Raw genomic sequence first — 15,674 nt, 5'->3', positions numbered from 1 at the left:
TGTACAACAGAGTGGAGTGAAACTAACAAAACGAGGCTGTGTGGGCAGCCTGTATCTCAATGGTAATCACTTAAGTTTTTGCTTAGAGTCACACTGCTAAGCTTGATTTTCAGATTTGTTTTCATTTGTTTAAATGCAGAATACATTCCTTGTGGAAGAAGGTTTAATACTTTGAGTATTGAAAGAATGTTGGAAAATAATGCTGTAAATGATACATATTGCCTGTGATTGGTAACATTTAAATTTGTATAGCGTGTATGAAGAGAAAACTTGTAGCTTGTTAATGAAAGCACTCTAGGTGAGAGATCCATACTCAGACTGGAGAAGAAATTTTCTCAGGTGTCAGATGAGTGTGTCAGAGTAGTGGGAATATTTGCGTTGCTAAGACAAAATAGACTACCAGAAATCACATTTTGTTTCATGTTATTTTAACTCTTAATTCCACACTTAATTTAAAATAATTGCCTGTTGGTTAAGATGTTCACGCTCTGAATGATTGTAAAAAATGGGAAAGTATGGAGGGACCATGGAGGGTTGAGGTGAAAGATACTCAAACTTCCTGATGTTCTGGAAATCAGGTTATGCTAAATCTTTGTATTCTTAGCAGTAGGATAGGGTGGGTGGTGCCTGGGGAATAGGAGACAACAGAATAAAAAATATAGAGTACTGGAAAAAGTTTTGCATATAAAACTTCACTAGTACGAAAGAAAAAAAAAAAAGTAAGTATTCAAAATAAGTGTTCTAAAACAGTCTTTTGGATATTATTTTACCTGTAGAAATGGGTGTATACAACACATATAACTTAGCTTAAAAATAAAGCGCACACTTTACTGTTTCTTTTTTAACATCTAGTTAGATGAATATTGTTTCAAGTGAGAATTTCTTGACAGAGAATATATTCTTTCAAATGATCAGTGCCTCCTTCATGCTTATAAATACTGTACAGTTGTAATTTGCACGTATGTATACAGATTTTGTACAATTGAATGTGTTTCAATAATAATGTGCTTTGGTGTTTTATGCTTCAGTATTTTGTGCTGCTTCATATGAGTAAGAGTGAATATATGCACAACCCTGAGTGATCTGGAATCAAAAGCAAGTGAAGTAATAACTTAAGATATTTCAAAGCAGTAACAGCTGCATTTTAATTACAGATGCTTGAAAGTTTACTGTCTCTGACATCATTTCGTGTGAGGAGCTTGAATATACTTGAAACTGTATGAAAGAGGGACTTTTCTAATATGTTGACCAGGATTAATTGTTAATATTCTTTCTCTTCAGAGACGAAACATCCCAGTAAAACCACTGGATGATGTTAAAGTAAGTTATGCTGATACTTAGTTTTCAATTGGAAAATTTGTGTTGGTCTTTACAGTTTGGAACATGATATTTTCTCAACTTTCTGCATTTCAATTCCTAATTTTATTTCACGTGCATGTATTCTGTTTAATATACATTCAATTTATCAACCTTTTAAATATTTTGATTAGAAAAGAAAAAAAAAGCTGTTAAAATCTTAGCTAGTTCTCAGTTGTTTGTGAGTATAAGAATGATCATTCATTAAAGAAAGTCTAGTCTTTGTTTTTTAATTTTTTTAAAGGATCTGTGCAGACATCACAGAACAGGATAGTGTTTAGTGGTGGCTTAGGATCTGATTATGGTAAACCAGTCACTAAGCAGTGAAGTGCTAAGATCTATAATATGACTTTTTTTTTAAATTATTTTTTAGGTTCTGCCAGTTCTCATAAAAGAAGAACACAAGCTGCGTAACACCTGCCCAGATTCTTCCAAACAGATTATGGTAAAATGGTTTGTAGAAAATGGGAGTATTGAGTACATTCAATTTTGCTTCAGTGCAGGGATGTACATCCTCTGAAACAGAGCATTAAAAATTCAGTAACAAGGGGAAGTTTCCTTAGAACTACTTAGAAAAGGTTCCTAAACACTCAGTTCATTTCAGCTTGTCTGTTAGTCTTATTATTCTGTATTCTCTTGTTTAATTCAGTACATGTGGACTAACTCTCAGAAGCTTAGGAAACTGATAGTTGGTCTGCTGATGATGAGTATTTGAGGTTCAACTTGCTGTAAAAGTGGGAATAAAAGCACTATCAGTTTTTGTCTGACCCACTGCAAATGTCTGTTGTAATGTAGGGGAAAATAATGTTTATCTTAGGCTTTTACAGTTACTAATCAGATCTTTCTTTAAGTGATACTAGTTTTGTCTTGCAAATTATGCGATAACAGATCATATGTGCTGTATAATATATAATATGTAATAATATAATAATAATATATAATATGGATTCATGCATTTACTTTGTACTCCTGTTGCAGTTTGCTACTGTTCTCAGTTCTTTGTTTCTTGAATTTTTATTTAGGTTGGTGAATCTGCTGGAGACAGTAATGCTTCTGAATTGGATTTTCTGTCTATGAAATCATATTCAGATGTATCTCTTGATATTTCAATGTTAAGTTCACTAGGTAAGTAATTAAGTATTTAAACTATTATGGTTTAGTTGTACCATTTAGGCAAGGTAACACCTGCATTTGCAAAGAAGTAAAAGTGCTAGAAAAGTAGTAACAAATCCACAGCTGATTTAGCTAGAAGTCTTAGAGCTGATATAATATAAAAGAAGCCTTAGTTTATTTTATCTTTGGGACATCCATTTTCTAGAAAAGGTAACTATTCCTGTACTACTGAATAAACTAAAGTATTTGTATTTTACAATTTTGATAGCTTTGCTTGTGTTTTTTGTGTTTTTTGTGTACATATTAGCTTAATATTAGGAAGCACTATGGAGCTTTGGCTAAGAAAAGGTACTGTTTTGGATGACATCTTTTGAAGTAGGGATTCTGGGTAGTTCTGGGATGAAACTTCAGCATAGGAAGTTCTGCATGAATGTGCACAAGAACTTCTTTACAGTGAGGGTGATAGAGCACTGGAACAGGCTGCCCAGGGGGTTTGGGGAGTCTCCTTCTCTGGAGATATTCACTGCTTTATTTGTTTGTTTATGTCTTCGTATGAAGGCATCATATGCATGGAGATGGTTCTTAAAAACCTTCTGCAATGGGGATTTCTTCACCTCCCTGAATTACACATTATGTTTTACCTGTATTTTAAGTGACATATTTAAGTCGTCCTTCTACTGGCATCACTACATTTGCAGAAAAATAGATCTGTTGTTTTTTGTCTGGAGATCAACAGATCACAAAGACAAATTAAGCTCTTGTAGCTGTTTAAATACTAGGAATCAATTCCATTTCTCAGGGATATGTCCTAGATCCTTTGGTCTCCTATATGTCCAAGTACATGTCAACGTGTATTTTTTGAAACTGAAAACAGGTCTGCATCTGATACCTTTTAGAAGTGCAAAGGAAAGTGCAAGGTTCATGTCTTTAGTCTAATAGAGGATATTTGCTTCCATTTATTTTAGAATTTATTAGAAGTGATTTAGTAATTCACAAGTCAATCTACATGTGCTGATTATGGATTTTGTTGATAACCTGTGGCCCCTAGGGAAAGTGAAGAAGGAGCTTGATCATGATGATAACCATTTACATCTCGATGAAACAGCTAAGCTTCTGCAGGACCTTCATGAGGCTCAAGCTGACAGAGTGGGATCCCGACCATCATCTAATTTGAGTTCTCTCTCCAATACTTCTGAAAGAGATCAGCATCATCTTGGTAAAGTTAACTGTGTCACAGAAGTTGCAGTATTTCTGCTCTAATTTTAAACTTTAGTTTAAAACTTCTAATTTACATAAATCTTTTGCAAGAAACTACTCTGATAAGATAGTGTTCAAACTGCAGGGTAATTTTAATTTTGAAGTATGTATGGCAAAAGCAATTAAGCTACAGTTGCTTATTTTTGGTTTAGATTGAGCACAGTTGAAGTAATTGTGAAGGGTGGTAAGTTAACTCTGTTTTCTAGTTACCCTTCTCTCCTCATCCTAAGTAAAACAGGGAGAAAATACAGTGGAAGAAAAATTCATTGGTCAAGATAAGGACAGAGAGATGATTCACTAATTACCATAATGGGCAAAACAGGCTTGAATTTAGGAAGGTTAATTTAATTTACTGCCAACTTTAATAAAAGTGTAGAATAGTGAGAAATAACCCTTCCTCATCTTCTTTCCAGGCTTTGTTTCACTGAGTTTACTTTCTTCACTCCCTAATGAGTGGTGTAGAGGAATGAGAAATAGGGATTGTGGCCAGTCCATAAATGCTTCTTTTCTGCCATTCCTTTCTCCTTACTGTCTTCTCCTACTATAGAGTGGAGTCCCTCTCATGAAATACAGTCTTTCACAAACTGTTTCAGCATGGGTTCTTTCCATGGGGTGCAGTTTGCCATGGGCCAAAGATCATGCCAGAAAACTTGTTCCAGGCTGGACTCCTTTCCTTAGGGCCACAGTTCCTACTAGGGAGCTGCTGTTTGTGCTCTTCACAGCCTGTGGCTTCCTTTGGTGCATGTACTCCTGCTGCGATGTTGCACCCTCCATGGCCTGCAGGAGAGGATGACCTGATTCACCACAATCTTCTTCTTTGGTGACAGGGAAAATCTCTCTTCCAGTGCCTTGAACACATCCTTCCTCACAGATACTGGTCGATGTCTTACTCCTGTAGCTTGTGCAAGGCTTTTTTTCTTTTATAAAGTTGTTAAAAAGCAAACAAACGTCACCACAAGGGTACTGGTGGCGTTGTGCATTGGCAAGCAACTGGTCTGTTGTGGAGCTAGGTGGAACTAACTGTGTCCAGTACAGTTAGTACTGTAGTTCCTGATCTCTTCTCAAAGATTGCAGTACCTCCTGCTAACAGAATCTTGCTATATAAACCCAATACATAAAACAAATCGATACTGACTGGCACTTGCATTTTATGCTCTTGGGAAATACTAAGGAACACATTATGTATTTTGATACTACATAATAAAAATATAGTTTCGATGTACTTGCATGTAGCAAGTCACAGGTATGATTCCACAGCAATCTTCTGTTTTCATTTGTATAATTTAGTGATGGGATACTGGGGTAACAAAACAAGTTGGTGTCACTTTTAATGTTATCCAAACATCATCTCATAGATTCTTAAGTTACATCTTGGGTAATTCTTCAACTCAAAGTAATAACAATAATTGCTTTTTCAAAAAGGATTTAAATGCTTAAAAATCTTGTGCTTTCTTTTTCAGACTCTCCCTATTTAAATTTCATTTAAATGTCTCTGTATGCACATACAAACACACGCTCTTTTTCTGTACTTCTGAAGGTTCTGATATTTCTCTTCCTATTTTCTTCAGGAAGCCCTTCTCATCTGAGTGTTGGAGAGCAGCAAGACATAGTTCATGATCCCTATGAATTTCTTCAGTCCCCAGAAACCTCAAATGCTACTAGTAACTAATATGATGTTCTATATATATTTTGTATTTTAATTGTATTGTTATTATATAAAGATTTTGTACATGACAGAAACCTTAGTTTGTCCTAGTTTGTATGAGGATTTCAGTATAATGTTGCAATATATACTGGTCAAAAAAAGAACACAAAACAAAACCCCAAAAATGGCAGGGTACTCTAGTGCATCACAATGTTAGCAATGTGCCTAGATCTGCTTTTGCTTTTATGTTGGAGTGTGTCTTGTCTGCTGGTATGTGAATTTTGACTGAAAACAGGAAGTGCTGTTTTAGAGAGTTTCTGTTCTGTAAAAACTGAAGTGGTAATTATTCCACCATCATGGCAGCAATCTTGAAATGTTTTCTGTAGAATTATGTACCAGTTTCTCTTTTGGACATCCTCAATGAGGAATATCTTACTTCCGCAGTGACAGAACGGAATGAACTGTGGTCATTATTTAACTTTCCATCTTCTACCCTCTAATCTGTAGAAATGGTTTGTGTTGCCCTCTCTTTGTAAATCTTTCATTTCATCATCCTGGAGAATATTCAATATGAGAATACTGAAAAAAAAAACAGTACTTGTGGTTGCTTTATAATGCTTACCACACTAATTCTACCCTGTATCTAAAAAAGGTGGATGCTTTTATGAACCCTTGTGTCTTGAAAAAGGAAGAGATTACAACGCTGATACTTTTAAATTCAATATTTGTATTCACTTGAATGAAAAAAAAATGCTGCATGCAGCTTGCTTTTTGGTAATGCTAAGGTAAAATCTTTGGAATTCGGTATTCATGGGGGATGTAATAGTGGTATATGCAAGCTGGGCATGTTATAAATTTACAATATTTTTTGTATATATGTAAAAACAAAGAGTGAGAATCAGGAACCAGAGCTTTCATCCACATTGCCTATACAGTCATGTCTATACAGCCTTTACTATCTATCTGTCTTTGCCATTTACCTTATGAGCATTCTTGCTTACAAAAGCTCTGACATCTCTGGTTCTCTCAGAACAAAAATTCTGCAGCAAACCCCTCTCATATTGTGCCAGTACATCTTTGATGGTGTCTTCCTTTTGTAGTGAACAGGTAACACTAAGATTTTTATAAGATACTCAGCTGTCTTATCTTGCCTAAGTAAGCCTTCTTTCAGATGATGATCTTGTTTTCACGGTTCATCCTGAGGCCAGAGTTCTGGAAACCAAACTGAGTGGCTAAGTGTGCTGTTCTTCTGTTCAACATCTTCATTAATGACCTTGATGAGGGGATAGTGGCACCCTCACCAAGTTTGCTGATTATACGAGGTTGGGAGGATTGGCTGACACACCTGAAGGCTGTGCTGCCACTCAGCGAGACCTGGACAGGCTGGAGAGCTGGGCAGTAAGAAACCGGATGAGGTTTAACAAAAGCAAGTGTAGACTCTTACATCTAGGGAGGACTATAATTGCATGTACTAGTACAGGCTGGGGGATGACCTGCTGGAGAGGAGCTCTGCAGGGAGGGACCTGGGTGTCCTGGTGGATGACAGGTTGGCAGTGTGCCCTCATGGCCAAAAAGGCCAATGGCATTCTGGGGTGCATTAGAAAGAGAGTGTCCAGCAAGTGAAGGGAGGTGATCCTCCCCCTCTACTCTGCGCTAGTGAGGCCTCATCTGGAGTGCTGTGTCCAGTTCTGGGCTCCCCAGTACAAAAAGACAGGGACCTCTTGGAAAGAGTCCAGCAGAGGGCCACAAAGATGGTGAAGGGCCTGGAGCATCTCCCCTATGAAGAAAGGCTAAGTGAACTGGGTCTGTTTAGCCTTGAGAAAAGAAGACAGAGAGGGGACCTGACCCAGGTCTATAAATATCTGAGGTGTGGGGGGTGGAGAGGTGAGGCCAGTATCTTTTCAGCAGTGTGTGGAGACAGGACAAGGGGAAATGGCCAGAAACTGGAGCAGAGGAAGTTCTGCACGAATGTGCACAAGAACTTATTTACAGTGAGGGTGACAGAGCACTGGAACAGGCTGCCCAGGGGGGTTTGTGGAGTCTCCTTCTCTGGAGATATTCAAGACCCACCTGGATGCCGAGCTGTGTGATCTGGTGTAGGGAACTTGTTTTGGCAGGGGGGTTGGACTTGATGATCTCTAGAGGTCCCTTCCAACCCCTACAATTCTGTGATTCTGTGATCATCTTGTCCAACTCTTGGCCCACTAAATAGTGTCCCTAAGAGCCCTGAGTAGCCTTTTCTTGAAAACCTCCAGGGATGTGACTCTACTACTTCCCTGTACAGCCTGTTCCAATACCTCACCAATCTTTCTAAGAAGAAATTTCTCCTAGTATACAAACTGAATCTCCCCTAGCATTATCACTAGTTCCCTGGGAAAAGAGGCCTACTTTCAACTCACTACAGCCTCCTTCCAGGCAGTCACAGAGGGTGATACCATCTCATCTAAGCCTCCTGTTCTCCAGACTAAACAGATTAAACTCTCTTCCCTCAGCTGCTCTTCATAATGCTTGTGTCCCAGACCCGTCACCAGCTTCATTGTTCTTCTTTGCACACTCCAGGTCCTCAATGCCTGTCTTGTAGTGAGGGACCCAAAACTGAACACAGCACTCAAGGTGTGAATTCACCAGTTCCAAGTACAGGGAGATGATCACCCTAGTGCTCCTCACTCAGCTATTTCTGCTATGAGTCAGGGTGCCACTGCCCTTCTTGTTCACCTGGGAACATTGCTGGCTCACGTTCATCTGGCTGTCAGCTGCCACCCCCAGATCCTTTGTGCAGCTTTCCAACCACTCTGCTCCAAACCCGTACTGATGCATGGATGCATGAAGTTGTTGAAACTGAAGAGTAGGACTCAGCACTCGGTCTTGTTAAGCTCATGCAGTTGGCCTCAGCCCACTGATCCAGATCTATCCAGATCCTTCTGTAGGGCCTTCCTACCCTCAGGCAGATTGCTTCCTCCCAGCTTGATGTTATCTGCAAACCTACTGAGAGTGCACTCATCCAAATCATTGATAAAGACAATAAACAGAGCTGGTCCTAATTCTGACCCTTGGGTAATGCCACTAGTGACCAGTTGCTGGCTGGATTCAGCTCTATTTACCACCAGTTTCTGGGCCTGGATATCCAGCCAGTTTTTACTCTGTGAAGAGTAGACCTGTCCAAGCCTTGGGCTGACAGATTCTCCAGGTAAATACTGTGGGAAACAGAGTTGAAGGCTTTGCTGAAGTCTGGGTAGACTACATCCACACACCTTCCCTCATCCACTAGGTGGGATCGTAACTCAGCAGCGAAGGCTGTACCTGACTATCGTACCTGACATGCCATGGATGAGCTGAGGCTGTTGGAAGAGTATCTGCCTGATGAAGTGCAAAAATTCAGTGCTTAAGGGATGTTTTTGGTAGCTAATGAATGTCATAAATCACTACCTCTGTCACACATATGTTTTCACACCACTTGCCACAATGCTAAAAAAAAGAAAGTTTGACTTTTCTGTTTTGGAAGTTGTTAGAAGTATGTGTATATGTGTTTGGCAATGTGGCAGTGTGTTCAGTCTGTCTGCTACTCATGCACACATAGTAGCCGGTGTGTGTTCCTGGAAGCAATGAGTATGATCTGCTGCACTGTAACAGTGTTGGCTGTTGGAAAGTCTTTGCATGGACACAGGGTCTTGCATTGGTCAATAATGTCTAAGAGAATAATAACTGAAAAATATCTTTAAAGCTAATGGTTTTTTTTTGTTGTTGTTGTTTTGTTTTTTAACCCCTAATACAGCAGGCTTAATTTATCATACTCTATATATAAATGTAAATTTATTCCTGTAATATATGTTAATTAATAATAATGGTGAGGAAAATTTTAGTGAAACTGTTGTTACTGTTGCATTGCTCACCTTTGTCTTTGAATAAAAATCTACTGTTTTAAGTACTCATTTAGAGTAATGTGCTGGTTTGTTTGTTTTGCTTAAACTGTTTTTGTAAAATATTGAAAACTGAAATAACATACAGTATCTTATCATTTTCATCTTGGGTTTCAGCCAGTACTCATTCAAACACTGGAATTCTGCAAATTAGCCTTTAAGCTTCTGTGGTTTATCTGTACAAATGGCCGTGTAGTCTGTGTATTACTACTGCTCCAGGAAGCACTTTGTGCCTAGGAAGGTTTGCCTATTTGTTCAGCGTATCTCACCCTCGGGCAGTGTCAGTTCTACACGGTAATCTCTAACTGTAGATCCTATGGCTGATAGACGGCCCTTTTAATACGCCTACTAACTTCTTTCTTCAGAGGAGGGAGGGCGGAATGGGACACAGCACTCTTAAGACAGAGTCCTCCCCAGAAGCAAATTTTTTTCTTGTATGCTACTTTGTCTTCCCAAAACGGCAAATGTTGACTTGAATTCTGTTTTCTGGGTGTACTGAGAGTACTGAATGCCTGAAGAAATCTTTTACATGGTTTTGAGAAATCTTTCCCCTGCAATTTCTAGAAAGATTGTATTCTGTGTTTGCATCCTCTCCTCTCCTCCCTCTCCTTTTTCTTTTTTTTTTCTTTTTTAATTAAATTATACATATCTTTCTTAAAAAGAAAAGATTCCCAATGTATTAAGATAGAGTGACTAGTTTCTGTTCAGCTTTTTTGTAATAGTGCTTTTGTTACTGATTCCCAAGATCAAAAATAAACCCTCTCTTCTATTTCTGTGCCCAGTAGCATGCTGCATTTCTTAATTAATTCTATTCTAGTTCAAGAAAAGTTTTAGGAAGCAATTCTGCCAGTCCTGTCACTACTTATTTGAAGTATGGGGAGGAAGCCTAAGCCATGTCTTATTTGCTCTTGTCTAAGAAGTATAACATCATACTAAATACATTAAAAAGTTTTAAGGAAAAAAAGAGGAAGCTTATACTTCTGTAAAACATTAGGAATTTGAAAACTTATAATTAATTAAATTAATTAATTAACAATAATAAAACAAATCTTCCCTGTGCACAACTTCAATACATGCTCTGTAGCGCAGCTATCAGTGCTGGAAAGAAATGAGTTCTGAGCAGCTGCTGTCCATCACTTGATTCTGACCAAGAGGTGGCCTTGCTGCTGCTAAGAGTCCATAGGAAGCCAGGTCAGAGTGAATTTCTTCCTCCATATGTTTGAAACAAATAAACAGAATTAGAAAGAGAAAGTATGCATCTCAATAGCTGCACATGCTGGTTCATTTGTATATCAAGGCATCTTGATATCTGCATAAAAATGATAAAGAGAATATCCCGTGCTGCCATTCTGTGCTTGCTCTGCATTCAGCGCTACATTGCAGAAGTAATATCTATCAATCCAGGTATGCTGTCCTCATTACTGGGGATTCATTACTGGAGTAGACAACAGTGACATTCCTTATACGTAGTGGTTTGGCTGGCAAAGAATTTGAATGATAAAACTGGATATTATTTTCCCAGAGAAAAACTTGAGTAGTCCATTGAAAAACAAGATGGCCAGGTCTTTATTTGCTTATGGGACAAACAGTTGCAAGATTCAAAAACTGTCAGTCTGTCTTGGATTTGTGAACTAACACTAACTTTATTTCTAGAAACGATATCTTTCAGTAACCTCGTCTGATTTCTTGTCTCTGGTAATTAAGTACAAGACATAGCAGTGTCTGAAGTTCCTCATTACATCCCAGATAAGAATCTTTCCCTTTCAGAAGAGAGAGGGAGAAAAATTTAATGGCAGTAACAACAAAGAAAACATTAATAGGCAGCATTTTGCCCACTTTTTATGTACAAAACATTGATTGTTGCTAGGAAATGATAGGGTGTCAATGAAATGTTCTTATGACTGCACAACAATTCTTGTTGAAACAGAGGCTGAGTAGTTAGCACAGCTGCATAAGTCTCTTTACAGTGTGTGTGAGAAAATAGTTTATTAACTATGTCCCTTCTCTTTCTGTTGGAAAAATAAAGTTTAAAATACACCAGGAAATACAAATAAACAAAATAAACACAACAGGATATTGGTGAATATCTCTACAGCTGAGTTTTTTAGCATTCTTGCCAAAGATCTATAGTCCTGTTTTTTCTATCATGTGCATCTTCCGTATTATTTCTTGAGGACTTGGGCTTTAATTGTATTATGTTCCAAAACAATTTGATTAGTTTTCATGTTAAAATGAGTCATGGTCACTGTATCATGCAACCAATGCTTTTATCTGAATCTGGGGGAAAGAAGCTGAAAAATGGTGTATATGAAAAAAATTGTATATAAATGTCTACTTTTTGCAATTGAAAATGTCAGAAACATCTACAAATTGAGGTGGGTGTGAATGCTGGTAGGTACTGGTAGCACAAGTACTGTTGCATTTACAGAGCAGGAGAGATCTAGGAAAGGAAGACAGAGGTTTGCATTTTCAGTGTTGTGTTGCACTATTTTTAGGAGTTTTTGAATGAGAGGTCAGATCGGGTTGTTCATTCCAAGGTTTCTGTCTCTCCCTTCCTCTCCCAGCTGTGATCTAGAACGACTTGAAGAGGTGTACGTAAGGCTGTGAAGCCTGATTTCATTTTTATACTATTTTTCATGGGAAAGTTGCTTTAAAAGAAGAAAATGCAGACAAAACTAGCATTTGGCACCTATTCTGCAAAGAATTTCAATAGCCTACCTGACAGAAGGATTTGCTTTTAAAAAACATAGAGAGAGAAGGATTCTTTCTTTTTAACCTTGGATTAAGTTTAGTAACAGCTCAAAGTTGAGGTTGATGTCCCTCCTTTGAATGTTCATCAGGCTTAGTTCTACCTTTTTAACAGATCTTGGAAGCGGAAATATCCTAGAACTGTTGCCTTTCTTAGTTTTGCCTCTTCCTGAATGAGTTTTTTCACCACTACCATAGGAAATTATCATGTTTGGGTAGTCAACAAGACTTCCGGGACTTCTGCAGAAAATGACCTTCTCATTGTATTTTTGTTGTGTCAGTGAGAAAGTATTGGCAATTGCTGTTATGGTAACAAAACAGAAACCTGTTGTGGCAACTACACTCAACATTGCACATGGAGTATCTCTTCCCTCTCTAAAACCCTTTTTTTTTTTTTTGGTCCAACACAGGAGATATCCTCTTCTTTAAGTTTATCACAGATTACATTTTTCTTTTTTTCCCTAAGCAACAGTCCAGATGTGTGTTGTTGTTTTTTGTTGTTGTTTTTTTTTTTGGGGGGGGGGAGGGGATGGGGAGGTGACTGGGAGAAAGGGTGGGGAGAAATGAGGAGTGTTCTTCTTGGCAGCTTTTTTTAGCAGTGTGTTCTTTTTGGCAGGTTAATTTTTACAGGTGGGAGGGGAATGTCAGACAACCCAGTGCAAAGTAACCAACTTGTTCCTAGTAGCTCTTTGCACTAGTTCTCCACACTTCTGCAACTAACTGGTAACCTCTGGAATCCTGGAGCTCCAGCAATGGTGAAGTAGGCCTCATGGTCTTCATCGCAGGAAGAACAAAGCAGCAAGTACAAGAACTTCATAAAAAGTGGTGGTCACACTGCAGCTTGCAGATAAAGTTTCTCATAACACTGTAGTAAAATTGTAAATAAAATGGTAGGAAGTAAGGTTGGATATGCTGACAGGGAAGAAACAACTGTGTGAAGATTGAGAGGAAAAAATATGAATGAAAGGTTGGACAGCTTTCCTGTATGTGCTTTTTCTTGGGCTTCTGCAATAATAATTTAATGCTTCTTTCTTTCTTTCTTTCTTTGCCTTCTCGGCAGCAACTAGACAGCTTCTAAGAATTGTGAAGATACAATTCCACTTACCTGGCACTGGTAAGGCCACATCTACTGTGTCCAGTTTGGGCTCTGTCAAGTACAGGAGAAAAATGAACTTAGTGATGTGATCCAAGTCTCAGTCCACAAAGAAAATGAAGGAAATAGAGCATCTTTCAGATAAGGAGAGGCTGACACAGCTGGAGCTGTTCAAGCTGGAGAAATCTTGAGGTGGAGATGGTCATAGCAATGTGCATAAAAAGCTAATGAAGGGAATTCAGAAGAAGTAAGATTCTTCCCACCTCTCCTCACTGACAGGATGGGAGGCAGTGGGCACAAAGTAAGACACAGAAGGTTAACTCCAAATGAAAGAAATGTTTTACTGTGGTGGTAGTCAAGTGCTGAAGCAGATTAGCCAGAGGCAGGGGACTCTCCATCCATGGAGATATTCAGAATCATACTTGACATAGTCTTAAGTAACCTGCTCCAGTTTACTCTGCTACCCTGGTTTCCCTCTCAGTTTAACTAGATATCTTGGGCAGTAAGTGGCACAGAAATGCCCTGCAAAGGATTTACAAATCTCCTTTTCACCAAAGAAAACTGCCACTGGTAAACAATCACAAAAACCTTCATTTAATCTGATTCTGTTTATTTTTGATCAAAGGCGTGACTATACTATTGAAAGCTGATTAATAAAAGAAAAAGCTGTAAAAATGGTAAGAAAAAAAATCAGAATAGTGTGTATCTCTGATCAAACGAAGGTATAAAAACCATCCTAATTATCATCTCCGTAGCTTTGATGTAGAAAAGACTGTAAAAGAACAAACTCAGGGAGTTAGCTCATCTCATTTTAGGCTCATTTATTGTAGGCAAATTTAACAAATTTTTTTCATCTTTTTCATTTCTCATTTTTGAGTTCAGCTGATTTTTATTTTGTCCAAATACTTGTTCTTGTTACAAGTTGTCTCTTTTTTTTTTTTTCCCCACAAGACATGACTACCAGTCATAGTAGGCTGAGGAGAAATCTGTTGAGTTAATAGAAGAAGAAAGGGATAACGCACAGGAAGAGCAGGCTAGGAGAGAAAGGCTGCTCAGCTATAAAACAGTCATTGATTCCTATTGCTAAACTAATATTTTGGTCCTTAAACTAATATATTGATACTAATCCCTATTGCTAAACAAGCCAGCCTACGTCAGTACTTCCCTTTCATGTTGCTGGTCATCCCTGGTAGCTGGAAAGGAATGTATAAGTTGAAGCCAGTTCAAAGCCCAGTGCTCTTTTCATTTTGTTGGTTGATTGGTTTTTATGTTTATTTTAGTCTGAGCCAGATATCCATGTTTGTCTGCTTAGTTCAGGAAGACATTGGTCTTCAATAATTATCTCAAGGAAGGCTATTTATTAAACCTTGTTTCTTACTTCTGCAGCTGAGTACCTAAAACAAAGGTTACATTCCAGGTCCCATTGTGTTCAATTCAGCTTACTTTACAAGAATTGGTGGTCATTCATTACATTCCCTGGGAAATTTAACTTTTTGCTCTTTTCCACTGAGCTGTCTTCTGCTGCGGGGCCTTGTCAGTTACACTTGTTTCAGATCAAAGGTCATTTTGTGATTTTTGAAGATTAGCAACATTTTCTTACTCTGGTGCCTGAATGCTTCAGCTTCTTGTCAAATATTGAAACAACAAGTAAGTGTTTCTTCCAAATACATATTCAAATATTCACTCACCAAACCTACTTCCAGTTTTACAGTGGTAAAAATTAATGGGTTGATGTTTTTGACACATTTAAACTAGTCACTCATATTAAACAGGTGAGAAGCAATCATACTATTCATCAGCAGATAACTCAGAAAATTGCATTGTACACCTTAAGTAATATCTTTTCCCATCAATTGCTAATGAAAATTACTTACCTTGTTTTAAATTTCCTCTCTTCAGATGAGCCTACTATACTTCCTGGAGTATGTTCTTTAAAAAACTAAACAAAACAAAAAACTCTAGGAGGCTACATCAGCAACTGCAACAAATGAAAGCATTACACAAAATACACAATCATAGTGATGTATTAAAAAAAGAATGAGAATTATGACGTGAGTCACTCAGGGGCTGTTCTAGGATTCTACAGACCTGAGTGCTGACAGGAGTTGGCAGCAAGACTGTGGTTATACTTTGGCTAGTTGTTACTAGCAGAAAGATTCCTGGAGTCCTGAAATCAGAATTTGCCTGCACTGAAGTGAATCATATAGGGCAGGATCATAGAAACATTTCATGGTTAGGGAAGGGTGGAGAAGAAGCTGATTGTTAGCCCACTCCTTTTTCAGTTCTCTTCCAAAAAGCAGCAAGAAAACTAAGTCAACTTTTACAGATCTTACTCCCATCTTTGCCTCATACTAGGCCATCTCCACTTGCTGTTGTAGAAGTAATTTAGGCCTACCCCTTTATTCTTATAAGAACTGCTTTCAGCTTTGCCTGTGCCATTAAGAAATCTCAAGGTGGTTCTGAGGCAATTAAATGAGGAAATAGTTGAACTGACATCATAGTTGATAGTTTTTTTAAAAACATTAACATTTCTTATGATAAACTG

General features: G+C 38.1%; 1 protein-coding gene and 1 long non-coding RNA gene across 8 annotated transcripts in view; one reads left to right on the top strand and one right to left on the bottom strand.

Annotated features, from left to right (window-relative positions):
- BRD9 (bromodomain containing 9) overlaps positions 1-6,076 on the top strand; it is a 21,414-nt gene extending 15,338 nt beyond the window's left edge. For 6 of the 7 annotated variants that reach the window (XM_015854862.2, XM_015854859.2, XM_015854861.2 and 3 more), the window contains 5 exons: positions 1,282-1,320; positions 1,730-1,801; positions 2,379-2,481; positions 3,518-3,685; positions 5,295-6,076. In XM_015854862.2, coding sequence (XP_015710348.2) covers positions 1,282-1,320; positions 1,730-1,801; positions 2,379-2,481; positions 3,518-3,685; positions 5,295-5,395 — 483 coding nt within the window. In that variant the 3' untranslated portion in view covers positions 5,396-6,076. Of the gene's footprint in view, positions 1-1,281; positions 1,321-1,729; positions 1,810-2,378; positions 2,482-3,517; positions 3,686-5,294 lie in introns of those variants that run through there. The other variant, XM_032442536.1, reaches the window with a different exon arrangement.
- LOC107309786 lies at positions 3,551-15,674 on the bottom strand. Its single transcript, XR_001553331.2, has 3 exons — positions 15,004-15,674; positions 13,142-13,183; positions 3,551-3,661 (listed from the first exon to the last, which is right to left on the bottom strand). It is a non-coding gene; the product is annotated as an uncharacterized LOC107309786 (long non-coding RNA).

Source organism: Coturnix japonica, chromosome 2 (genome assembly GCF_001577835.2).
Source record: "Coturnix japonica isolate 7356 chromosome 2, Coturnix japonica 2.1, whole genome shotgun sequence".
NCBI lineage: Eukaryota > Metazoa > Chordata > Aves > Galliformes > Phasianidae > Coturnix > Coturnix japonica.
The sequence above is the reverse complement of the archived record's forward strand: the minus strand, read 5'-3'. Positions and strand labels throughout refer to the sequence as shown.